Source organism: Cololabis saira, chromosome 19, assembly GCF_033807715.1.
Source record: "Cololabis saira isolate AMF1-May2022 chromosome 19, fColSai1.1, whole genome shotgun sequence".
Lineage (NCBI taxonomy): Eukaryota > Metazoa > Chordata > Actinopteri > Beloniformes > Belonidae > Cololabis > Cololabis saira.
This window is the reverse complement of record NC_084605.1, coordinates 410,874-436,249: the sequence shown is the minus strand read 5'-3', so window position 1 is coordinate 436,249 and position 25,376 is coordinate 410,874. Positions and strand designations below refer to the sequence as shown.

Sequence of the window (25,376 nt, the reverse complement as noted above, 5' to 3'; positions counted from 1 at the left end):
AACCAGGAACTAATCTTCTCCCCCAGGTCCAGATCTGTCGTTACAACCAAACAACTTAACAACCGTGTTTGTGAACGTTGGTCTGAACGGTGTTTTTGGAAACAGCTGAGTCTCTGAACCGTGATGGTTCTATGTAGGTACCAACGTCCTTCCCTCCATGAATTCCAGCTGTGGATTCAGGAAACACTCGTATCGTTCCTGCGTGGGTCCAACTATGTTAGTGGTGAACATCGTCATCAACGGTGGTTTTGGGAAACGCACCCCTGATCTCAGACTCACCTTCATGACTGGATCCAGAATAAACTCTGATGTTCTTGTGTAGAAAACTGAACACGAGCAGGTAACGTTCAGGCTGGTCTTTAGTGGGAATGAGTGAAGAAGTGGTTTCCTGGATGACTTCATCAGTCGTTCTTTGACTTTTTAATGAAACAGAACATTTCTTCTCCAGGGGAATACTCGGCTTCATAGATTGGAATCAAATTAGAGGCTCAGTTTCAATTCTCTCTTATCGTCAGTATCAGTAAAACCTCTTTCTTCAACCTCAGGAGTTTTGACAAAGTCATTCAGGAAAAGTGGGTGAAAGAATGTATTTCATGATTAGTGGTGTTTTAATAAAGTTTGTGTCTACAGATTCAAAGGTCGGTGTTCCTGGTTCATGTCTCTGAATGACTGAAGTCCAGAAGATGGAGGATTGTGTGGAGAAAGAGGAGGAGAGACCAGAGTCTCCAGGATCCATCAGTGTCTCTATGAAGAGTGACCGGTCCAATGAAGAACCTCCGTACTTCAGTAAAGAACCTGGACCTTCAGACACAAAGTAAGACAACTGTTAACTGATTTTATGACTCATTATGACTTTATATTCTAGATATACATAATAAATCAATATCTAGACTACTAAAACTCAGCGGATAGAATGGCAGAATAAATTAAATATGTGTGTGTGTGTGTGTGTGTGTGTGTGTGTGCGTGCGTGCGTGCGTGCGTGTGTGTGTGTAGGAATATATGTATATTACTTACATAATGGCAAGCTCTGAGAACGTGGAGAGGAAGATTCATGTGTATCAGTCATGTGTATGAGGCTGTGCTGAAACAGGGAAACATTAAAGTTATTCTATGCAACTTCTGAGAGCTAGCAAGATTTGAAAGTGGTGCCTCCTCTAAGACCCCGTCCACACCTAGCCGGGTATTTTTAAAAACTTATAAAATGTCCCCCCCTCCGTTTATAAAAAAATTTGCATCCACATTACATTGTTTTAAAAAAAAAAACCCTTCCACACATAACCGAAGATCTGCGTTTTCGACCACATTCATAAGCATTCTAACCTGTAGATCATCTGCGGCTCCCGGGGAAGCTGCACCTCCGCGGCTCGGTGGGCTCCGCGGGCTCCGCGGCTCCGCGGGCCCTACGCCGTAGGGTGCGCGTCGTCGCGTACCCTACGGTGTAAACTCTGTGTCGGTGTAACGCAGTAAGCGGTGGTCCAGACCAGAGACCATTTTTTAAATAAATAGCTTGGAGAACAGATGCTGGATCATCTGTAGTTCTGAAGAAAACAAAAGTCGCACGTCAGAGCAGATTTGTTGTTGTTTTGGAGCATAATGTGACGTTTGAAAACGCAAAACTCCGGTTGTGTGTGTCTACACGCATCTACATAAACTGAGTTTTCAAAAATCTTCACTTTGCCCAGAGTTTTTTTAAACATTTGTTTATTTGCGTTTTCGTGTGGATGACAGGTCAAAACGTAGGAAAATATCTCCGGTTTAGCAGATACCCGCAGATATCCGGCTACGTGTGGACGGGGTATAAGCCCCGCCCCCCCCGCCCCCACCCACGAGCGCTCCGTCCAAAGCCACGCCCCCACAAACACAAACGCGCATACGCAGGATTCAACAAGGCAGAGGAGAGCGATTATTAAACATTTTGGACAGCACATTTACAGCAAAACTACCCCATGTCTCATTCACCTGTAAGCGAGGCCGGTTTTAGGGGGGGCAGGGGGGGGCTGTGCCCACCCAAACGTGCATCCTGCCCACCGGCGTCTCCATCCCGGCGAGAGCGGAGAGCGCCGGTTCGGGTGGCGGAGCGCTGCGGTGCGCTGCAGGCTCTAGAGCCACGGCTACGCCGTAGCCTATGGCGTAGCCGTGGCTCTAGAGCCTGCACGGCACCGCAGCGCTCCGCCAGCCGCACCGGCGCTCTCCGCTCTCGCCGGGATGGAGACGCCTCCATCCTCACGGACCCCCATACTGCTTCCGAGCCGGAGCTGCTGCGGCTCTTCACGTGTCCCCGCGGGCTGCTGCTGCTGGGCGGAGAGTCCTGCAGCAGTAGGCCGGACCGACGGCTCTGCTCCCCGCTCACCCACACAGCGGGGACCAAGCTGCTCTGGAAATAACTACTGGGCTCTGTGGCAGAGGGGAGGGAGGGGGGTTACACTGGGACACTGTGAGCCCAGGAGGACCCGTGGGAAGTGGACACGGGGGGCTGGAAGCGAGTGCGTGCATGGGACAGGGTGGGGGGGCGTGGTTTAAAATGAAGGCATCTGATTGGTTCTTTCCCTTCCTGCCAAGCCTCTGGTCCTGGACCAATCCGTTTCATTCGGACCGAATGGGCGGGGCTTAGAGGTGCCTCTTTCAAATCTTGCTAGCTTATCAGGGATCAGGGATTTGTTGCACAGAATACCTTTAACACATGCAGGACTCTGGTTCTCAGGGACCAGGGTTGGAGAACCTGGTGTAGATCTTCTTCAGTGGTCTTCATCAATATTAGGAGTGACTGAGTGAATTTGTGTTTGCAGAGGTCGGTACTGCAGTCAGAGACCAGAGTCTCCAGGATCCATCTGTCTGTCCCTGAAGAGTGACTGGTCCATGGGAAAACCTGCAAACTTCAGTAAAGAACCTGGACCTTCAGACCCAAGGTAAGACAATTGTTGGTAACTGATTATATGACTCATCATGACTTCATAATTTCTGTCCGTGGTGGTTTATTTCATAGATATACAGAATAAATCAATATCTAGACTACTAAAACTCAGCAGACAGAATAGCAGAATAAATAAAATATGTGTGTGTGTGTGTGTGTGTGTGTGTGTGTGTGTGTGTGTGTGTGTGTGTGTGTGTGTGTGTGTGTGTGTGTGTGTGTGTGTGTGTGTGTGTGTGTAGGAATATATATAAGAATAATACAAATACCATTGTATTAAAATTGAATTATTATATGTTAAACATGTAATAGTTCAAATTAATTTTTATATTAGTAATATTTATATTATTAATTTACAATTGGTCTTTTTATATTCTTCAATGTCTGTAACATGTTGGACATAAACATTGTTACATTTGTGACATTTATTTACATTTATTTCCCTTTAAAAATATCCATCAAGACATGGAACTTGTTGAAACCGACAGTGCTAGACCGACAGAAGCCAACTGGCTTGCTGATTGGGTAACGTATTGCGTCACGCATCGCGTCACTTCCTGGTGTTTGCGGTCTGTGCTGCTGCCGTCTCACGGCGTTTGCAGGCTCAGATCTCTCCCGACTTTTTATCTAAAACTTAGACTGTTTTCTGGTAAAATAGCACTATATCTGGTACATTACTGTCTTTATTTCAACACTCGCTCATTTTCTCTTCCGTAACTTTCACTGTCACCAATCACCGATACATTTTCTGTCCGTTAGCCTCCGTTAGCATCTTAGCATGGCCGCTCCGGCTCCCACCGCTTCACCTCTTTCCTGCTCAGTGTGTGAAATGTTTAGTTATTCCTCTGCCTCCTTTAGTGAAGACGGTAAGTGCTTAAAGTGTAGCTTATTTGCAGGGCTGGAGGCGAGGCTCAGTCAGTTAGAGGTCCGGTTTGGCCAACTAGACCATAGTCCGATAGAATCCTCTGCGGACCGGCCCGTAGCAGCTGAGCGTAACCGCTCCCCTGCAGCTCCCCGGCAGCCGGCCAGGCAGGGCAGCTGGGTGACGGTTCGGAGGAAGCGTAGTCTTAAAGGGCTCACAGAACACCACCACCCGCTTCATGTGTCTAACCGTTTTTCCCCACTCAGCGACACATCTGTTGAGAAACCGACCCTGGTGATTGGAGACTCTATTGTGAGACATGTGAGGCCGACTCCAGAGACCATAGTTAGGTGTATCCCGGGGGCCAGAGCGGGCGACATAGAAGCAAATTTGAAGCTACTGGCAAAGGGTAATCGTAAATATGGTAAAGTTATCATCAATGTCGGAGCTAATGACTCCCGTCTTCGCCAGTCGGAAGTAACCAGAATGAATATTGTCTCGGTGTGTAACTACGCCAAAACCATGTCGGACTCCGTAGGTTTTTCTGGCCCCCTCCCCAATCTGACCAGCGATGACATGTTTAGTCGCATGCTCTCGCTCCGCCGCTGGTTGTCTCAGTGGTGTTCAGAAAACGACGTGGACTTTATTGACAACTGGGAGACATTCTGGGGAAAGCCCGGTCTGATTAGAAGGGACGGCATTCATCCCACCCGGGATGGTGCAGCTCTTATGTCTAGAAATCTGGCCAATGTTATTAGATACTCCCCCTGACAATGCAGGGTCCAGGCCAGGATGCAGAGCTGTAGTTTAACAGGGCTGGAGGCGAGGCTTAGTCAGTTAGAGGTCCGGTTTGGCCAACTAGACCATAGTCCGATAGAATCCTCTGCGGACCGGCCCGTAGCAGCTGAGCGTAACCGCTCCCCTGCAGCTCCCCGGCAGCCGGCCAGGCAGGGCAGCTGGGTGACGGTTCGGAGGAAGCGTAGTCTTAAAGGGCTCACAGAACACCACCACCCGCTTCATGTGTCTAACCGTTTTTCCCCACTCAGCGACACATCTGTTGAGAAACCGACCCTGGTGATTGGAGACTCTATTGTGAGACATGTGAGGCCGACTCCAGAGACCATAGTTAGGTGTATCCCGGGGGCCAGAGCGGGCGACATAGAAGCAAATTTGAAGCTACTGGCAAAGGGTAATCGTAAATATGGTAAAGTTATCATCAATGTCGGAGCTAATGACTCCCGTCTTCGCCAGTCGGAAGTAACCAGAATGAATATTGTCTCGGTGTGTAACTACGCCAAAACCATGTCGGACTCCGTAGGTTTTTCTGGCCCCCTCCCCAATCTGACCAGCGATGACATGTTTAGTCGCATGCTCTCGCTCCGCCGCTGGTTGTCTCAGTGGTGTTCAGAAAACGACGTGGACTTTATTGACAACTGGGAGACATTCTGGGGAAAGCCCGGTCTGATTAGAAGGGACGGCATTCATCCCACCCGGGATGGTGCAGCTCTTATGTCTAGAAATCTGGCCAATGTTATTAGACACTCCCCCTGACAATGCAGGGTCCAGGCCAGGATGCAGAGCTGTAGTTTAACAGGGCTGGAGGCGAGGCTTAGTCAGTTAGAGGTCCGGTTTGGCCAACTAGACCATAGTCAGATAGAATCCTCTGCGGACCGGCCCGTAGCAGCTGAGCGTAACCGCTCCCCTGCAGCTCCCCGGCAGCCGGCCAGGCAGGGCAGCTGGGTGACGGTTCGGAGGAAGGGTAGTCTTAAAGGGCTCACAGAACACCACCACCCGCTTCATGTGTCTAACCGTTTTTCCCCACTCAGCGTCACATCTGTTGCTTCTCAAGGACCAACGCCTGCCAACAAAACTGTAGGATTGCATTATGTAATTAGCGACTCTAAAACTGTAGGATTACATGATATTGGCGACTCTGGCCAGGTGCCTAGCAAAATAGAAGTCGTTGCAGTTCCCCGCCCTCCAAAAGTTCACCAGGTGCAGCGTTATAGAGGCGTTAACCAAGATAACCTTGTAAAAATTAAAACCAATGCACATTTGGTACCAATTACAGACCGAAAAATTAGATGCGGACTACTAAATATACGATCATTAAGCTCTAAGTCTCTGTTAGTAAATGATATAATTACAGAGAGCAGGAGTGATATTTTCTGCTTAACAGAAACATGGTTACAGGAGGAAGAGTATGTTAGTTTGAATGAATCGACTCCGCCCGGCTACTTTAATCATCACATTCCTAGAAGCACGGGCCGAGGCGGAGGAGTCGCAGCAATTTATAACTCCGGTCTCCAAACAAAAATTGAACCTAAGTGCAACTATAATACATTTGAAAGCCTCACGCTTGGTCTGAAATTTCCGAGCTGGAAATCAGAGAAGCCAGTTGTGTTAGTGGTAGTGTACCGGCCCCCTGCTGGTGCGTATCTGGAGTTTTTGTCTGAATTTTCAGATTTCCTTTCTGGATTATTGATCAGCACAGATAAATTCATCATAGTGGGTGATTTTAACATTCATATGGATGTTGAAAGCGATAATCTTAAATTAGCCTTCGATTCTCTTCTAGAATCAATGGGTATCTCACAAAAAGTGGATAAACCGACGCACTGTTTTAATCATACTCTCGATCTCGTTCTCACCTACGGTGTTGAAACTGATGGTCTGTTGGTGTCACCTGTAAACTCCCTTTTATCCGACCATTACTTAATAACGTTTGAATTTAATTTTGTTGATGTTGAAGTGCAAAATAGGAGGTTTTACTTTAGTAGATGTTTGTCTGATGAAGTTATTGTTAAATTTAGGGAGGCCATTGCTTATCTTACGACAGTGCAAAATAGTGATGTAGTCGAGGCCAGTGACCTGGGTTCTACCTCTGCAGATGTTGATTTCCTTGCTAGTAACACTGCTGATTTGTTGCATTCAGCTTTAGATGAAGTTGCTCCTTTGAAAAGGAGGGTTTCTAGCCACAGGAGCTTAACTCCCTGGTATAATTCAGATATCCGCATGTTGAAACAAAACGTGCGTAAAATGGAAAGGAAGTGGTACTCTTGTAGGTCTGTAGACTCTTATCGTGAATGGAAAGATATTCTAATAGTATATAAAAAAGCCATTCGCAAAGCCAGAACAGCTTATTATTCAACGTTGATAGAGGATAACAAAAGTAACCCACGTTTTCTGTTCAGCACTGTAGCCAGGCTGACAAAGAGTCACAACTCTGTTGAGCCGTGCATTCCTGCAGCTCTCAGTAGTGAGGACTTTATGGGCTTCTTCAACAGTAAAATCGCGAGAATTAGAGAAGAAATCAACCAGCCGGTTGTAGGTGTTTCTTCAGCTTTAGCGACTTCCCTACGCTCTGACTTATCTCTAGACTGTTTTGATCCTATAGACCTCCCTGAGCTGACTTCACTCGTTAATAGAGCTAAGTCAACCACATGTATGTCAGACCCCATCCCGACTCGACTATTCAAAAATGTTTTTTCTCTTATTGGTACGACAATACTGGACCAAATTAACTTATCCCTAAGTTTAGGATATGTACCACAGGTTTTCAAAGTCGCAGTAATTAAACCTTTACTTAAAAAACCTTCTCTTGACCCAGACACCTTAGCTAATTATAGACCAATTTCCAACCTTCCATTTTTGTCTAAAATTCTGGAAAAGGCAGTTTCAAGCCAGTTATGTGACTATTTGTATAGAAATGATCTGTTTGAAGTCTTTCAGTCAGGGTTCAGAATGCATCATAGCACAGAGACAGCACTTGTTCGAGTCACGAATGACCTCCTTATGGCCTCAGATAAGGGATTAGTGTCCATACTGGTTCTACTGGACCTCAGTGCTGCTTTTGACACTATAGATCATGGCATTTTACTGCACAGGTTAGAGCATGTTGTTGGGATTAAAGGGACAGCTCTATGTTGGTTTAAATCATACCTATCTGACAGGTTCCAGTTTGTTCATGTACATGAGGTTTCTTCAGAACAGTCAAGGGTCTGTTATGGTGTTCCGCAGGGTTCAGTGCTAGGGCCAATCTTGTTCAGTTTATACATGCAGCCGTTGGGAAGTATAATCCAGAATCACGGCATACACTTTCATTGTTATGCTGATGATACGCAGCTCTATTTGTCTATGAAGCCGGATGAAACAGAACCGTTAGTTAAACTTCAGGCATGTCTTAGGGACATCAAGGACTGGATGTCCAGAAATTTCCTGCTTCTAAATTCAGATAAAACAGAGGTTATCATTCTTGGTCCAGAGCATCTTAGGAAGGGATTAGATGGTGTTGCGATGGCTTCCAGTGCAACTGTGAGAAACCTTGGTGTTGTTTTCGATCAGGATTTGTCGTTTAAACCATATGTCAATCAGGTTTGTAAAATAGCCTTTTTCCATCTCCGTAATATTGCAAAGATTAGGAAAATCCTCTCGCAGAGTGATGCAGAAAAACTAGTTCATGCGTTTGTATCTTCTAGACTAGATTACTGTAATGTGTTGTTAGCAGGATGTCCAAGTAATTTGCTGAATAGGCTCCAGCTGATCCAAAATGCAGCAGCACGAGTACTGACAGGAATTAGCAGGAGAGACCACGTCTCTCCAGTGTTAGCGTCGCTCCATTGGTTACCCGTAAAATTCAGAATCCAATTTAAAATTGTATTACTTGCGTATAAAGCCCAAAACGGCTTAGCTCCGCATTATTTGCAAGACCTGATAGTGCCTTATGTTCCTGTCAGAGCTCTCCGTTCTCAGAGTGCAGGTTTACTTGTAGTTCCTAGAGTATCTAAATGTAGATTTGGAGGGCGGGCGTTCTGCTATCAGGCGCCACTACTATGGAACCAACTTCCAATCTGGGTTAAGGGGGCTGACACCACCTCCACCTTTAAAACTAAACTTAAAACATTTCTGTTTAGTAAAGCCTATAGTTAGTGTTTAGTAAACCTCTAGCTGGTGTTGGTAAATCTCTAGGTAGTGTAAACTTTAGTGTGTCAGAGTCGCTCCTGTGGTTTCTTGTGCTGGCCCCCCCCTTCTCCTCCCTTTTCTCTCTTTTGTCCATGTTGCAGCATCCTTTGCCGGACACCGGAACCTGCAGGTGGTCGTGGGTGGCTTGTAGCTTGCATTACGGAGCACAAGTCTTTCCCCGACCCTGCACCCCAACCTGGGACTTGCTGATTGGGCCGGAGCTTCGGGAGCTGCGTGCTGGCCTGCGGTCCCCACCCCTGGTCATCCCGTTGCTGCCCCCCCCTTCTCCTCCCTTTTCTCTCTTTTGTCCTGCAGGTGGCCATGGGTGGCTTGTAGCTTGCATTACGGAGCACAAGTCTTTTCCTGACCCTGCACCCCAACCTGGGACTTGCTGATTGGGCCGGAGCTTCGGGAGCTGCGTGCTGGCCTGCGGTCCCCACCCCCGGTCATCCCGTTGCTGCTTCCACCTGCCTGCTGTGCTGTTGCCGTCCCTGACCCACCAGTCTGGCCCTCGGCAGGAGGGTCCCCCCTGATGAGCCTGGTCCTGCTCAAGGTTTCTTCCCTCCTAAAGGGGAGTTTTTCCTTGCCACTGTTTGGCTTAAGGTTTTTCTCCCACTAGGGGAGTTTTTTACCTGCCATTGTTTATGTAATAACTGCTCGGGGGTCATGTTCTGGGTATGGGTCTCTGTAAAGCGTCTAGAGACAACTCTGTTGTATTAGACGCTATATAAATAAAATTGAATTGAATTGAATTGAATTGAATTGAACTTTCATTGTTATGCTGATGATACGCAGCTCTATTTGTCTATGAAGCCGGATGAAACAGAACCGTTAGTTAAACTTCAGGCATGTCTTAGGGACATCAAGGACTGGATGTCCAGAAATTTCCTGCTTCTAAATTCAGATAAAACAGAGGTTATCATTCTTGGTCCAGAGCATCTTAGGAAGGGATTAGATGGTGTTGCGATGGCTTCCAGTGCAACTGTGAGAAATCTTGGTGTTATTTTCGATCAGGATTTGTCGTTTAAACCATATGTCAATCAGGTTTGTAAAATAGCCTTTTTCCATCTCCGTAATATTGCAAAAATTAGGAAAATCCTCTGGCAGAGTGATGCAGAAAAACTAGTTCATGCGTTTGTATCTTCTAGACTAGATTACTGTAATGTGTTGTTAGCAGGATGTCCAAGTAATTTGCTGAATAGGCTCCAGCTGATCCAAAATGCAGCAGCACGAGTACTGACAGGAATTAGCAGGAGAGGCCACGTCTCTCCAGTGTTAGCGTCGCTCCATTGGTTACCCGTAAAATTCAGAATCCAATTTAAAATTGTATTACTTGCGTATAAAGCCCAAAACGGCTTAGCTCCGCATTATTTGCAAGACCTGATAGTGCCTTATGTTCCTGTCAGAGCTCTCCGTTCTCAGAGTGCAGGTTTACTTGTAGTTCCTAGACTATCTAAATGTAGATTTGGAGGGCGGGCGTTCTGCTATCAGGCGCCACTACTATGGAACCAACTTCCAATCTGGGTTAAGGGGGCTGACACCACCTCCACCTTTAAAACTAAACTTAAAACATTTCTGTTTAGTAAAGCCTATAGTTAGTGTTTAGTAAACCTCTAGCTGGTGTTGGTAAATCTCTAAGTAGTGTAAACTTTAGTGTGTCAGAGTCGCTCCTGTGGTTTCTTGTGCTGGCCCCCCCTTCTCCTCCCTTTTCTCTCTTTTGTCCATGTTGCAGCATCCTTTGCCGGACACCGGAACCTGCAGGTGGTCGTGGGTGGCTTGTAGCTTGCATTACGGAGCACAAGTCTTTCCCCGACCCTGCACCCCAACCTGGGACTTGCTGATTGGGCCGGAGCTTCGGGAGCTGCGTGCTGGCCTGCGGTCCCCACCCCCGGTCATCCCGTTGCTGCTTCCACCTGCCTGCTGTGCTGTTGCCGTCCCTGACCCACCAGTCTGGCCCTCGGCAGGAGGGTCCCCCCTGATGAGCCTGGTCCTGCTCAAGGTTTCTTCCCTCCTAAAGGGGAGTTTTTCCTTGCCACTGTTTGGCTTAAGGTTTTTCTCCCACTAGGGGAGTTTTTACCTGCCATTGTTTATGTAATAACTGCTCGGGGGTCATGTTCTGGGTATGGGTCTCTGTAAAGCGTCTAGAGACAACTCTGTTGTATTAGACGCTATATAAATAAAATTGAATTGAATTGAATTGAAACCACCAAGTAAAAAATCTCACTGCAGTTTCCTGTCAGAGGCAGAAACCTCTCCCTTCGTAGGGAAAGTTCCCACTTCCTCCTGCTCTCTCTGGTTTTTGGGAAACCTTAAAAATGTGTGAAATGTATCCAGATATAAGAATTATGGTCAGGATTTTTAATGCTGATTTCCTTTTACATTAATTGTAAGGACAAACCTAGAATAGACTATAATAGAATCGAATAGTCCTTTATCGTCAGTACACCTTGTGGATTATTGGGTCTCTACAAACAAACTGTAAATGTTAACTTTGTAAGTGCATAAAAAAGTCTGTAAAAACGTCTGCCTGTACAAGAATCTCCATCTGTCAGCTCCCACGTTATTGGTGCGTACAATCTAACTTCAAAAAGTTGCACAAACTACAGTCAATAAAGACAAAAGGATGAGATTGATCCCCTCTGCTTGTGCAGGACTTGATCAATACTAGAATAGATAGAATAGGCCAGCGTTAGAAGCTGAGGCCATGAAGTCTCCTGCTGCTGTGTTTCTGAAGGCAGTTCGACAGATTGTAAAGACTTATTCAGTTTGAAAAAGCAACCTGATCTCACAAAAATCCCTGAAATGCCCACGACCTCTCACCACTATTTTCTGTGGTATATACACGGAAAGTGGTATAATTCCGTGTGAGCACCACGGATATTGTACCATGCAAAGTCAATGGGATCCGTGGTCGTGATATATACACGGATTATGACATTATTATTATTTATATATTATTCTTTGTTATAGTGGCTAAATTATGAGTTTTTGTCGCGCAAGGTACTGTTTTTACTGTCAGTTTGTAAAAACATGTTTTTAACGCTGTTTTAGCAGTGTTTTATTGAGGTTTTAATGGGAGCACCACGGATATTGTACTATGCAAAGTCAATGGGATCCGTCACCCGATTTGACTGCTGTCATACCATTGAATGAAGGACAAAACGATAACAATCATCCCATACATATGGGCCAGTAGGGCCCTACTCTACCTACTAGTAGGCGCAGGAGGCTGTTATCGCCCCTTTCTATGGCTAACCCCATGTTATTAATGCTTAGGATATCCGTTTTAATTAGTTCTCCTTCAATTATGACATGTTATTAATGCTCAGTAGGCACAGGAGGTTTGTTGTGTATTGTTATGAGGCCTATTTCGTGTCTATTTTTGCACAGTTCACTAACGCTTTGAGCTAGGAGGCTGAAATTCTAGACTCTGTATCAGGAGGCAACTTTTATCCACTGTGCGGAGTTTCAGATCTGTGTGACCTTCGGAAGTGTCAAAGGTCACCGCGTCTCTTGCTTTTCGGCCTGCAAAGACTATTTCGTGTCTTTTTTTGCATAGTTCACTAACGCTTTGAGCTAGAAGGCTGAAATTCTAGACTCTGTATCAGGAGGGGACTTTCATCCACTGTGTGGAGTTTCAGATCTGTGTGACCTTCGGAAGTGTCAAAGGTCTGCGCTTTGAGCTGGGAGGCTGATTTTGACTATGTTGCAATGCAGAAGGCGCTTTGCTAGGATCTTTTGGTCCCGTAGCTGTACGACTTCCACAGAGCTAGTTGGCATTGCAAAGGGTTCACAGAGTTGAGACTTGGCAAGCCCAATCTAGGCCCCATATGGAGGCCACAGGTCAAGTTTTACTTGGTTTGGTCAAATATTGTGGCATCGGTGTCGGTTCGAATGTTTTGAAAAGGTGACGTTTAAATTCCCCGCCTATCGAAAAGTACAGGTCCGATCTGCACCAAACTAACGTCTGTCTGATCAGGGGATTCCCCCAAACCTCTGCAATGCCAACTAGCTCTGTGGAAGTCGTACAGCCACGGGACCAAAAGATCCTAGCAAAGGGCCTTGTGCATTGCAACATAGTCAAAAATCAGCCTCCTAGCTCAAAGCGTTAGTGAATTATTCAAAAAACACACAAAAAAGGCCCGAAAAAGGCACCACACACGGTGACCTTTGGCACTTCCGAAGGTCGCATGGGTCTGGACCTCGGCACAGTGGATGAGAGTCACCTCCTGATACAGAGTCTAGAATTTCAGCCTCTTATCTCAAAGCGTTAGTGAACTATGGAAAAAAAAAAAAAATAGTCTTCGCAGGCCGAAGAGCAACAGACGCGGTGACCTTTGACACTTCTGAAGGTCACACAGATCTGAAACTCCGCACAGTGGATAAAAGTCCCCTCCTGATACAGAGTCTAGAATTTCAGCCTCTTAGCTCAAACGTTAGTGAACTATGCAAAAAAAACACGAAATAGCCTTTGCAGGCTGAAAAGCAACAGACGCGGTGACCTTTGACACTTCCGAAGGTCACACAGATCTGAAACTCCGCACAGTGGATGAAATTCCCCTCCTGATACAGAGTCTAGAATTTCAGCCTCCTAGCTCAAAGCGTTAGTGAACTATGGAAAAAAAAAAAAATAGTCTTCGCAGGCCGAAGAGCAACAGACGCGGTGACCTTTGACACTTCTGAAGGTCACACAGATCTGAAACTCCGCACAGTGGATAAAAGTCCCCTCCTGATACACAGTCTAGAATTTCAGCCTCTTATCTCAAAGCGTTAGTGAACTATGCAAAAAAAGACACGAAATAGTCTTTGCATGCCGAAACGCAACACATGCGGTGACCTTTGACACTTCCGAAGGTCACACAGATCTGAAACTCCACACAGTGGATGAAAGTCACATCCTGATACAGAGTCTAGAATTTCAGCCTCCTAGCTCAAAGCGTTAGTGAACTGTGCAAAAATAGACACGAAATAGGCCTCATAACAATACATAACAAACCTCCTGTGCCTACTGAGCATTAATAACATGTCATAATCGAAGGAGAACTAATTAAAACAGATGTCCTTAACATGAACCTATTGTATTATTGAATTATCAAGGACACTTTCGTGTTTTTGTGTTTAGAAATGTTAAAGATATTAAAAGAAATACTGTGGCGAACAAGTCGTGCCCAGAGTGTGTCTCGAACCACAGTCTCCCAGACCACAGTAAACTGCACTAACCAGTCTGCCAAATGCTGATGTGTTGCCCAGGCGGGCAAGGCCTTATCTATCTGTGGTCGTTACACTATGTTCTAAAAAGTATTGTTTTAATGGACAAGATCCGGCATTTTACGTTGAATTCTATTCAAGCAGTCAAATCGGGTGACGGATCCCATTGACTTTGCCGTGGTGATATCCGTGGTGCTCCCATTAAAACCTCAATAAAACACTGCTAATACAGCGTTAAAAACATGCTTTTACAAACTAACAGTAACAAACAGTACCTTGCGCAACAAAAACTCATAATTTAGCCACTATAACAAAGAATAATATGTAAATAATAATAATGTCATAATCCGTGTATATATCACGACCACGGATCCCTTTGACTTTGCATGGTACTATATCCGTGGTGGTCACACGGAATTATACCACTTTCCGTGTTGGTACCACGGAAAATAGTGGTAAGAGGTCGTGGGCATTTCACGGATTTTTGTGAGATCAGGTTGTGAAAAAGTGAACGATAAAGTAGAAAGATGGATTTTCTGACCCATAGTTCAGTTCAGTTATCGTGGACATTAAATGTGAGATGTTTTTCCAATAAACCCTGTGTGGACATTGGTTCTGCAGACGGAGCTCAGACCAGTCGGCTTCATCGAAATATCTGGGACATGGAATAAGATCCAGAGGAAGCTCTTCACAAGGTGAGACCGTCCATCCGTCTGAAGAGTTGCGGTGTCGGTGTACCCGCGTTTTTGGTGTTCAGTTGTTCAAACATGGACCATCATCCTTTGTGGTTCCGGACGTACGTCGGTTTATGGCGTCCAGGTCTGGATCTGGACCCTAGTGGTCTGTAGAGGACCTGCAGGTCTGGATCTGGACCCTAGTGGTCTGTAGAGGACCTGCAGGTCTGGATCTGGACCCTAGTGGTCTGTAGAGGACCTGCAGGTCTGGATCTGGACCCTAGTGGTCTGTAGAGGACCTGCAGGTCTGGATCTGGACCCTAGTGGTCTGTAGAAGTGTTCAGGAGAAGACACCACGTTAAGCTGCGTATACTCTGTGTGAGAGCCGGGTTGCTAATAAAGCAGTTGAAAGGAGTTCTGCCTCGGTGCTTATTCTATTTACTATCAACTCTTACACATAACAATTCCGTTTCCATGGAGACAAGTAAAAAGCATGAAGCTGGACAGAAGACTGAGGGCCCGATTTACTAAAGGTTTGCGTGCGTAAAAACCTGTGCAAACTTGACAGCACCCGCAAACCAAAGTGCCAGCTGATCTACTAACAGCGTGCAAAGAGGATTGCGTCTCTGAAATGCGCTAAATTGCACACGCAATTCAGTTAGTACTTTTGCCCTGATGAATAATCAATATGGGGCGTAACCGCCAGAGAGCGCTAAATACTGGGAGGGGAAGATGCAAATTGCTCCATTTACCACGCGCAATGAGATTTACCAAGCCTGAAAGTAATTGCGCGTATTGTGATTGCGTCTGTATTTAATACGTTCGAAAGGAAGGTGCTAATCTGCTGCTGCTGTTATTGTGGCAAGGAGGCGACATCCAAAATCAAAGAATACGCAGAGAGAGAGTCTTTATTCTGCTGCATGCTATTTTAAAAATGGTTGCACAAGTTTTATTAAAGGCCTCTTTTTCTTTAGTTCTCCGCCTTATATCTTGCCACCTTCTCTTATTGTGCCCCCTCCACTCGCCCACAAGCAGGCCAAGCCTTTGTGCCAAAACTTTGTATTTTATTGATTATTTATCTTATTGAACGTGAAATCATCCTTCGTAAATTACATTTAAAACCCGTGCTTATTAATCACAAAACACAGGTTAAACATCATGACCAAATCCGCTCCGACCCGGTGTGTCAGTATCAGCGCAGAGACTGCAGCTTCGCCTGAATTATGGTTCCGCGTTAAATTGACGGCCATATGGTCCCGTCTGTCACACATTTACTGTCAGTGTTTGCTATATAATATATAATATTTGCAATATACTGTGGACATCTGAATAAAAACTTAACTCATAAATAGATTGAATCAAATCGCTCTCCAGCTCTGTGTCTGATGTCTTTTTCTCCTCAGATCATGCCGAGCACCGCCGGGTCACGTAAACCCGACCAATTAAATATTAAAATCAAATTCAGTCCTGTTGCCCGTTTTTCTATTTCGTATTTTTGATCTGTGCCTAAAATTGAAATATGAAAAACCAGACGTTTTTCCGTTTTTTGTGTTACCAACTGCATTTATTCTATCGCAGGTTTTCTCCGATATTGCGTTTCTTTTGGTAATGTTTAAATTTCTTCGCTGTAGTTCATGAATGTGTTTATTTGCCTCTTCCACTAATATCTCTACCTCCAACTCGTCAAATTTCATTTTGCGCTTGTGACTTGTGACTGTGCATTCCATCCAGACTCTCCATGGCGCAGATCTGCGCTCGCAAACCTTAAGACACGCAACACCTCATTTAAATACTGCTGTTTGCACCTGTTATCAATTGCGCACGCAATCTTAGTTGATCACCCGCAAACCACACGCAAACAGCACGCGCAAACTTTTTCAGTGCACACGCAATTTAGTACTCTTTATTTAGGATCTTAGTAAATCGGGCCCTGAGAGTTTCCATCTTCCACTCAAGGTCAAAGGCTGCTCTGACAGCACATGGTGCTCTGCTCACAAAAATTACCCACATGGTTAAATACTCCCCAGAACCGCCCTGGCCCGGGTCTGGGGAGGTTGTTCCTCTGTCTTGAAGCGTTTCCAAGCTCCTCCTGGGATGGATTTGTGGGATTACGAGTTCACCTGAAGATTCCTGTGATTCTACTCATCTGAGGACGTCCACCTCAGTGTCCCTGTTTCTGGAATTATAAGCGTTTCTCCTCGTACGGTTCAGATCTCGTCTGAAACTTTTCCAGGCGATCCAACCTCCTTGAGTGGTTTGTTTGTGGGTCGTATTCCTATTCTTCTTACTAATGGCTGTTGTGATCGAATTAATCACCCCAGGTTCTTTAATTGAGCTGGAAAAGGTAAATAAAGACACAAAAGACTGGGATAGAATTAAAGTAGGCCTCATGACGGAGATTGGCAGAGCAGCGCTCCTGCAGCCTGCTTGTTCAATCGTCCCGCCAGATCTGCCGGTCTCTGTCCTGAGAACAAGTTTTATTGCTCTTCGAGAAACGGGGGGGGTTGCCCCAAGTGTATAGCTGGGCCTTATCTCGTGCCTGGTACAGCATGGTGAGAAGTCAGAGGAATGTACCTCAGCTTCACACAGAGAAACATTTAGTTAACAACACAGTTTACATATTCAGTTTGATTTTAAATTATTCTTTATATAATCAATCATAACAATGCCCCTTTTGATCTCTAATCAGAGATCACCCTATGTATCTTCTTTCTTCTTCCTCTTCAGGAGTCAGAGGTAGACTATTCTGATCCCCCGGTGGACCCTGCTCAGGGGATTATTCTGCCCCTTTTTTGAGAGCTAAGGCGTTTATGAACGCTGCTGTGCCAGATCCAGCCGGATCTGGGGTCCTAATCTTCGTGGGGGGGTCCGGTGTTGCCCACTGCGATCATTGACACCACGTGTCCCCTTTCCTGTGGAGTCAGATGACGTGGGAGGTCCGTTCTGGGTCCTGTCCACCTCGGCTCCGACCACTGTCTCTTGATGACTCACAGGGAAACCCTGTGAGGTCCGTGTCTGTCCGTCCGTCTCCGACCTGTTTGGAGTAAGCAGATACCAAACTTTGCAGTTCGGAGAAGTGAGCTTTCTGACCAAGTTGTTATTCGTCAGTCTCCTTCAAGTAGGGTGCATTCTGCGGCCCTAGAAAAAGTTGTCCAGTCTGTAGTTCGTACGGGTCAGTCCGTGGCCCGCGTCCACCCATGTCATTTTGGTCTGTGCACAGATTTTTGCCAATTTAGTCTTCATATTCGCATGTCCCATCCAGCGTTTCCCAAACGCCTTCCTGATCTCACCCACTACACAATACTCAACTCCAGATGATTCAATACATTATCCTACAATTTCACACAGATAGGTGTGGAGCAATAATTGCTTATTCATAAACATTACTGATGTCTTTCCCTTCGGGCACTGTATGTACACCCACTTCAACAATCCAGACATGCAAAATACTCTGTTAAATCCTTTATGCGTTCACGGGGTACTCAGGATTGTCCACACGATTAACATTTCCTTTATGGAAAAGTGACATTTCTACGTAACAAAAAGTAAAAATCATTCGCTCATATGAAACTACGGCATATTTGCCCCAAAATACTGGTTGATGATCAAATGAATTATTACAATAAATGAAAAACATATTCCTTCTTATTAAGCTCCTCTGTAGTTCACTGTTGAATGTTACATAAAGACATATCTTCGTACAGAATAAAGTTGAAAATGATCTGCCTCAGGGGCTAAACACTGACATGTTTTCTAGGAATGTTCAATGAAACAACCTTTCTTGTATCACATAACAACATCCATGAAATTCAAAATCTCCTTAACAATGAGCTTTCTAAGGTGGATATTTGGATCAAAAATGAACAAAACCTCTATTAATATTAAGAAAACAAATTATATATCATTCAGTTTCAATAAAGAAACAAAAGAATACGGAAAATCTGGCCTTTCAGATCAAAATAAATGATAAAGAAATAAAGAAAGTAAACTCTACAAAGTTCCTTGGAGTCCTCATTGATGACTGTCTAAACTCTAATCGTCATATAGATCATTTTTGCAAAACTAAATATCTAAGAATCTAAAAATGTCGGTCTGCTTTTCAAACCGAGACGCCTGCTTCCATGCTCTGCTCTTCTTATTCTTTATAAACCTTTGTTTGGACAACATCTAAATTCCTGTACTATTATTTACTGTAATACTAATCCCAGCTATCCAAAAAAAATGTGACCTTTTACAAAAAAAGAAAAATTTCTCATGCCATTCCTGGACTGAATTTAATTCACCTAATCGCCATCTGTTAGCCCATTCTGGTATTCTTTACCTTAAAGAATATAACTACTCCCATAATGCTTGTACAATATATCAGGTGGTATCAGGTTTAACTCTACTCATTCCAATCTCCGTTTCCCATCTCAAGGCCACTTATTATTTATATTTCTTATTAAGAGCTGTCTCTACCATCTCTATACTGTTGCACCTTTCACTTTTTTAATCGTATATATTTTAATACGTGCCACACTTTTATCTACCGTACATTTGTTATTTACTGTTGCTACTTTTAAATCTGAGTGGAAAACGAAATAACCGGAGTCAAATTCCTTGGGCAATATTCAAACTTGACTAATAAATCTGATTCTGATTCTAATTCCTTCAATCCTTCTAGCATCTACTGTTACCCATGTTTCATCTTCCTCGTTTACTATCGCATATGCTAATTGTAACCCTTCGTTCCAGTATCTAAAACAGTATCCGTCTACAAACAAATTAATCACTTTGTCAAATGGTGTTTTCACTAAGTCTTCCCTGACTTTGTCGTCACGAACGATTCTTTGCATGCACTTGTGTGGTTTTCCCCCTATGATTTCCTTCGTGTGTGTACGAAATATTTGATGCTTCATTTTCTTAATTTCTTTTGATTAATTTCGTTTTGATTCATTTCGCCATTTTGATTCATTTCGCCATAGCTGCTACATGCTGTATACATGTAGGGTCGTGTTTACACGTCACATAATTACCAACCTTACTCCCCCTTTTCTGAAACAAGATCACTTGTTAGTGATCTTGTTTCAGAAAAATCTAAATCCTAACGCCTAGTTGTTTCACCATGTCGTACAACTATTGGGTGGTGATTATAATTTTGCTTTGGAGGCATTAAATCCTTAGCCTGATGGCCTAGGCGCAAAGCCAATGATACATGAGGGCAAGACCTCATCCGTCAGTTCATACCACCTTAGTCGTCTATAATGTGAGTGCAAGGCATCATGTTACCATTAGGTATATCGTAAAATAATGTGATATGTAAAGGATTGGGGGAACCAGCGTAAGGACACCAGGTGTCGACTCAGGGGCGCCACTGTTGATAGACCGTATATCTGGCCAGGAGTAGCCGGTGTTTCTGGTTCAAACAAAGTCCAACATACTGTATTGCTGCAGCCAGACCTGGCTGAGGAGATTACATGAACTGTCCACTCAGATGGTTGATTGACTCTGTGTCCCCGTCCAGAAAGGTATGTCAAACAATTGGATCCACAGTGAATTGTCATCCTCACCCTTATTAGTATCTGTCTTCCCAGCAGGTCACAGGGAGCTTGTGTGACACGAGAAAAAATGTCTCAGGGTTTGCGTCCCGCCCTCATCCTGAGGGGGCATGTGAATGGTAAAGTCTGTTTTTTCTCCGAAGCAGCCAGTCCCCTGGTGTCTCTTTGTGGGGGTGTCTCTCCTGGGCCTCTCTGGCAACCCCCTCGTCCACCCCTTGGGCCTCCCCCTTCGTCCACCCATCCCTCTGTGTACGTAATGGTAGTGGGGGTTTGGTGTTCAAGGGGGTTCATAAAATTTGTGTGTGTTTAATGCCTGATTTTACTACCAGTGCCTTTTGGCCTGACCTCAGCCCACTGACCCTGCGCCTGGCACTCCAAAAGTTTCCCCTCTTTTTTTTTTGTTTCTTTTTCACCCGACATGTTTACGACATGGTTTAGTGAAAAAAGGGAGTAATTTAACTTTTACGACTGGTCTGTCCGTACCCTTACATTCCTTCGTTATCTTTTCCGACCCCCTTCTGTTTTCCACGTCCTTAGACTTCTTTCTTGTTCAAATTAATCCGAATTTATTTAAAAAGTCCTTGGTTCACTAATGGAGGACTAACAAATGCTTGTAAAAAGAAAATAATCTTTATATATTTTCTTTAAGGTTAAAACCAAGGAAACCGAACAAAGATATAAAATCTACCAAAATATACTAAGAGATATAATAAGACCTAACCTAAAGCTATATTATACAAAGTTATTACATGGAAATAAACATAATATAAAAGGAACTTGGGGTATCCTGAACAACCTACCGGTAATTAAACAAGGATAATGGTGTGGATCAGAACATAAAGCAAACTATTATAGAGAAAGCCTACTCATATATATTTTTCCTCTCTCAGCAACAGATACAGTAAACAGAAAGTGACAAACCCTGTTCAAAAATGTAAAAGTAAATTATCCACTGACTGTCCTAATATTAATAACCGTAGTAAAGTCCTAAATAACATTGTAAAACCTCTAACCCATATATGTAATTTATCATTTCAATCTGGTCCTTTTCCTAAATAAAATAAAAATTGCAAAAACACTTCCACTTCCCAAAAATGAGAGTAACCTCAACTATACAAATTACAGACATAATTACAACATCCCTACTATCACAGGTTCCAAAATCTGTATTCATCAACACTTTATATCAACTAAGACGTTAATATTATTATGCCCTCACTTGAAACTTAAGGAATGTGAGCCTGCCATGGAGGATTTGAGCCTCCATTGGCAGGACATCAAAAACTTAATAATTTATCAATATTATATTATACAAAGATGGTTATTATTAGTGCCACGGCTGCGCCACGTGGCACGCCTCCTCCATTGAGATGCGCAAGCTCAATGGAGGAGGAGTGCCTCGTGCTGCGCACGAGGCACTAATACTATTGCTCAGGCTTATTAGTGCCACGGCTGCGCCACGTGGCACTCCTCCTCCATTGAGATGCGCAAGCTCAATGGAGGAGGAGTGCCTCGTGCGCAGCACGAGGCACTAATACTATTGCTCAGGCTTATTTATTTATTATTCCATATTCTTCCGTATAAACTTCGGCGCGTAACTAGTTGCGCAGCTTTGAGAAAACTCAAAAAGTAAAAACGTAGAAACGTGCGCCTTAATCGGGAATCGATTGGTATGACTTTTATTAGCGATTGGCGTGCACGTTTTTGCGCAACGTGCACAAACGTGCACTTTTTGCCCCATCCGGAACGCATTGCGTCAACTTTGGGGCCTCACCACTCGCACACCGTTACTCGAAAAATTATGAACCGATTTAGAAAGTTGTAGGCCCTGAATTTAACTACAGTCCTCTGGATTTTCAGAACGATGGCACGAATAGTTTTTGCACGAAGTGCAAAAACATTTCCAAATTTCCAAACTAATGGGGACCATGTATTTGTATGGGGCAGCATTTCACACTGTGTGTGGGATGAGGTTAAAAAAAAAAAAAATCACCTTTTTTCTGAGTCACCTATCTTTCTCATACTTGCACGTAGAAAGGTCATTCAAACTTCAAAACGGAGGAAAACTTCTCTTCTCTCTCTAAACCCCGGACTGTTTTTTCCTAAAATGTACACTTTTCAAGATATGAGCGCTCAAGCGAGGACTGGAAATCACTTTTTTGTCAAATCTTCAGTGCGGTTCTAATTGATCAGAGTGCGAGAGACTTTAAAAAAATGATCATAATTTTTATTTGTAACTCGACCTCACGGCCAAACCGTAAAAGGTAGACAGATCATTTTTGGTCAGAATATAGACATAGGTTTTGTGATTCATAAAATGTGACTTTGACAGGCGTGGTGTGCACAAAATTTGAACGGGGAGACTAACAGCCATGCCAAATCCTGTCTTTCTCTCCATTGACTCCCATAATAAATAACGTTTTCTTCAAAAAAATCTCATTTTTGTTTTCGAATTGCCGTTACTAACACATTTTAAGGAATATCTGAATAAAATTAAGATTGTCAGAATCTTCCGGGTTCTGTCTCTCTCACGATGTCTTTGTTTTTCTGCTAGGAGCTACAGTTTGATTACAAGGTGAAGTTATTTGAGGCTTGTCAAATCCGAAGAACTAGCTGAGTCATTCCAATACAATATACACTACCATACTTCCGGGTCATGTGACCCAGAACTAGTCACATGACCCACTCAATGCAGACTTCATAATACTTTACCTTGGATAATGGAGGAATCTGAACCCTGACCTTTTGACCTTACATGATCCCCAGTCCTGCTGGGGACAGGTTCATGGGATATATATGTATATTATTATTATTATACATATAAATATTTACATTTGTATATTATATATACATATTAGCCCCGCCCCTTCTTCTGATTGGCCGATACGTTATAGTCCAATATCTTTTGAATGGTTTGACATAGAGACTCACGGGTGGTATCAAATGACTAAGTATCGAGCCCCTGACACTCATTGGTGCAAATTAGCCCCGCCCCTTCTTCTGATTGGCTGATACGTTAAAGTCCAATATCTTTTGAATGGTTTGACATACAGAGACATGGGTGGTGTCAAATGACTAAGTATCGAGTCCCTGACCCTCATTGGTGCAAATTAGCCACGCCCCTTCTTCTGATTGGCCGATACGTTATAGTCCAATATCTTTTGAATGGTTTGACATACAGAGACATGGGTGGTGTCAAATGACTAAGTATCGAGTCCCTGACCCTCATTGGTGCAAATTAGCCACGCCCCTTCTTCTGATTGGCTGATACGTTAAAGTCCAATATCTTTTGAATGGTTTGACATACAGAGACATGGGTGGTGTCAAATGACTAAGTATCGAGTCCCTGACCCTCATTGGTGCAAATTAGCCCCGCCCCTTCTTCTGATTGGCTGATACGTTAAAGTCCAATATCTTTTGAATGGTTTGACATACAGAGACATGGGTGGTGTCAAATGACTAAGTATGGAGTCCCTCACCCTCATTGGTGCAAATTAGCCACGCCCCTTCTTCTGATTGGCCGATACGTTATAGTCCAATATCTTTTGAATGGTTTGACATACAGAGACATGGGTGGTGTCAAATGACCAAGTATCGAGTCCCTGACCCTCATTGGTGCAAATTAGCCACGCCCCTTCTTCTGATTGGCCGATACGTTATAGTCCAATATCTTTTGAATGGTTTGACATACAGAGACATGGGTGGTGTCAAATGACCAAGTATCGAGTCCCTGACCCTCATTGGTGCAAATTAGCCACGCCCCTTCTTCTGATTGGCTGATACGTTAAAGTCCAATATCTTTTGAATGGTTTGACATACAGAGACATGGGTGGTGTCAAATGACTAAGTATCGAGTCCCTGACCCTCATTGGTGCAAATTAGCCACGCCCCTTCTTCTGATTGGCCGATACGTTATAGTCCAATATCTTTTGAATGGTTTGACATAGAGAGTCATGGGTGGTGTCAAATGACAAAGTATCGAGTCCTTGACCTTCATGGGTGCATCCCGCGATCATCCGGCAGTAGTCCGTGGCACTTCAAAATTTCCCGGGAATTTTGGTCTAGTTAGTGCCACGGCTGCGCCACGTGGCACTCCTCCTCCATTGAGCTGCGCAAGCTCAATGGAGGAGGAGTGCCTCGTGCGCAGCACGAGGCACTCATACTATTGCTCAGGCTTATTATTTATTCCATATTCTTCCGTAAAAACTTCGTCCCGTAACTAGTCCCACAGCTTTGAGAAAACGCGAAAAGTAAAAACGTAGAAACGTGCGCCTTATTCGGGAATCGATGGGTATGACTTTTATAAGCAATTGGCGTGCACGTTTTTGCGCAACGTGCACAAACGTGCGCTTTTTGCCCCATCCGGAACGCATTGCGTGAACTTTGGGGCCTCACCACTCGCACACCGTTACTCGAAAAATTCTGAACCGATTTAGAAAGTTGTAGGCCCTGAATTTAACTACAGTCCTGTGGATTTTCAGAACGATGGCACGAATAGTTTTTGCACGAAGTGCAAAAACATTTCCAAATTTCCAAACTAATGGGGAAGATTTTCCCATGCATTTCAATGGCGCCATTCAAAGCGGATGGGAAAATGTTGAGAAAAAAAAGACAAAATTCACCTTTTTTCCGAGTCACGTATCTTTCTCATACTTGCACGTAGAAACGTCATTCAAACTTCAAAACGGAGGAAAACTTCTCTTCTCTCTCCAAACCCGAAACAGTTTTTTCCTAAAATGTACACTTTTCAAGATATGAGCCCTCAAGCGAGGACTGGAAATCACTTTTTTTCAAATCTAGAGCACGGGAGTCAGTTTGCTAGAGTGTAGTTACACTGAAAAAAAAACATGATTTCTTATTTGTAACTCGAGGTCACGGCCAAACCGTAAAAGGTAGACAGATAATTTTTGGTCAGAATATAGACATAGGTGTTGTGATTTATAAAATGTGACTTTGACAGGTGTGGTGTGCACAAAATTTTAACGGGGGAGCCAACAGACACGCCAGTTCCTGTCTCTCTCTTCATTGACTCCCATGTTAAATGAAGTTTTCTTAAAAAAAATCTCATTTTTGTTTTCGAATTGCCGTTACTAACACATTTTAAGGAATATCTGTATGAAAATAACATTTAGATAATCTGGTAGGTTCTCTGTTTCTCAAAATGTTTTCGTTTTTCTGCTAAGAGCTACGGTTTGAGCGCAAAGTGGAGTGATTTCAGGTTT

The 25,376-nt window shown here is 44.0% G+C and overlaps 1 protein-coding gene across 1 annotated transcript in view; it reads left to right on the top strand.

Moving 5' to 3' along the window:
• Positions 1-25,376, top strand: part of LOC133419837 (NLR family CARD domain-containing protein 3-like) — a 46,307-nt gene that overhangs the window by 3,958 nt on the left and 16,973 nt on the right. Inside the window, exons 2-4 of the mRNA XM_061709293.1 lie at positions 631-814; positions 2,790-2,909; positions 14,565-14,638. Of these exons, the coding sequence (XP_061565277.1) occupies positions 666-814; positions 2,790-2,909; positions 14,565-14,638 (343 nt within the window). The 5' untranslated portion in view covers positions 631-665. The remainder of the gene's footprint in view (positions 1-630; positions 815-2,789; positions 2,910-14,564; positions 14,639-25,376) is intronic.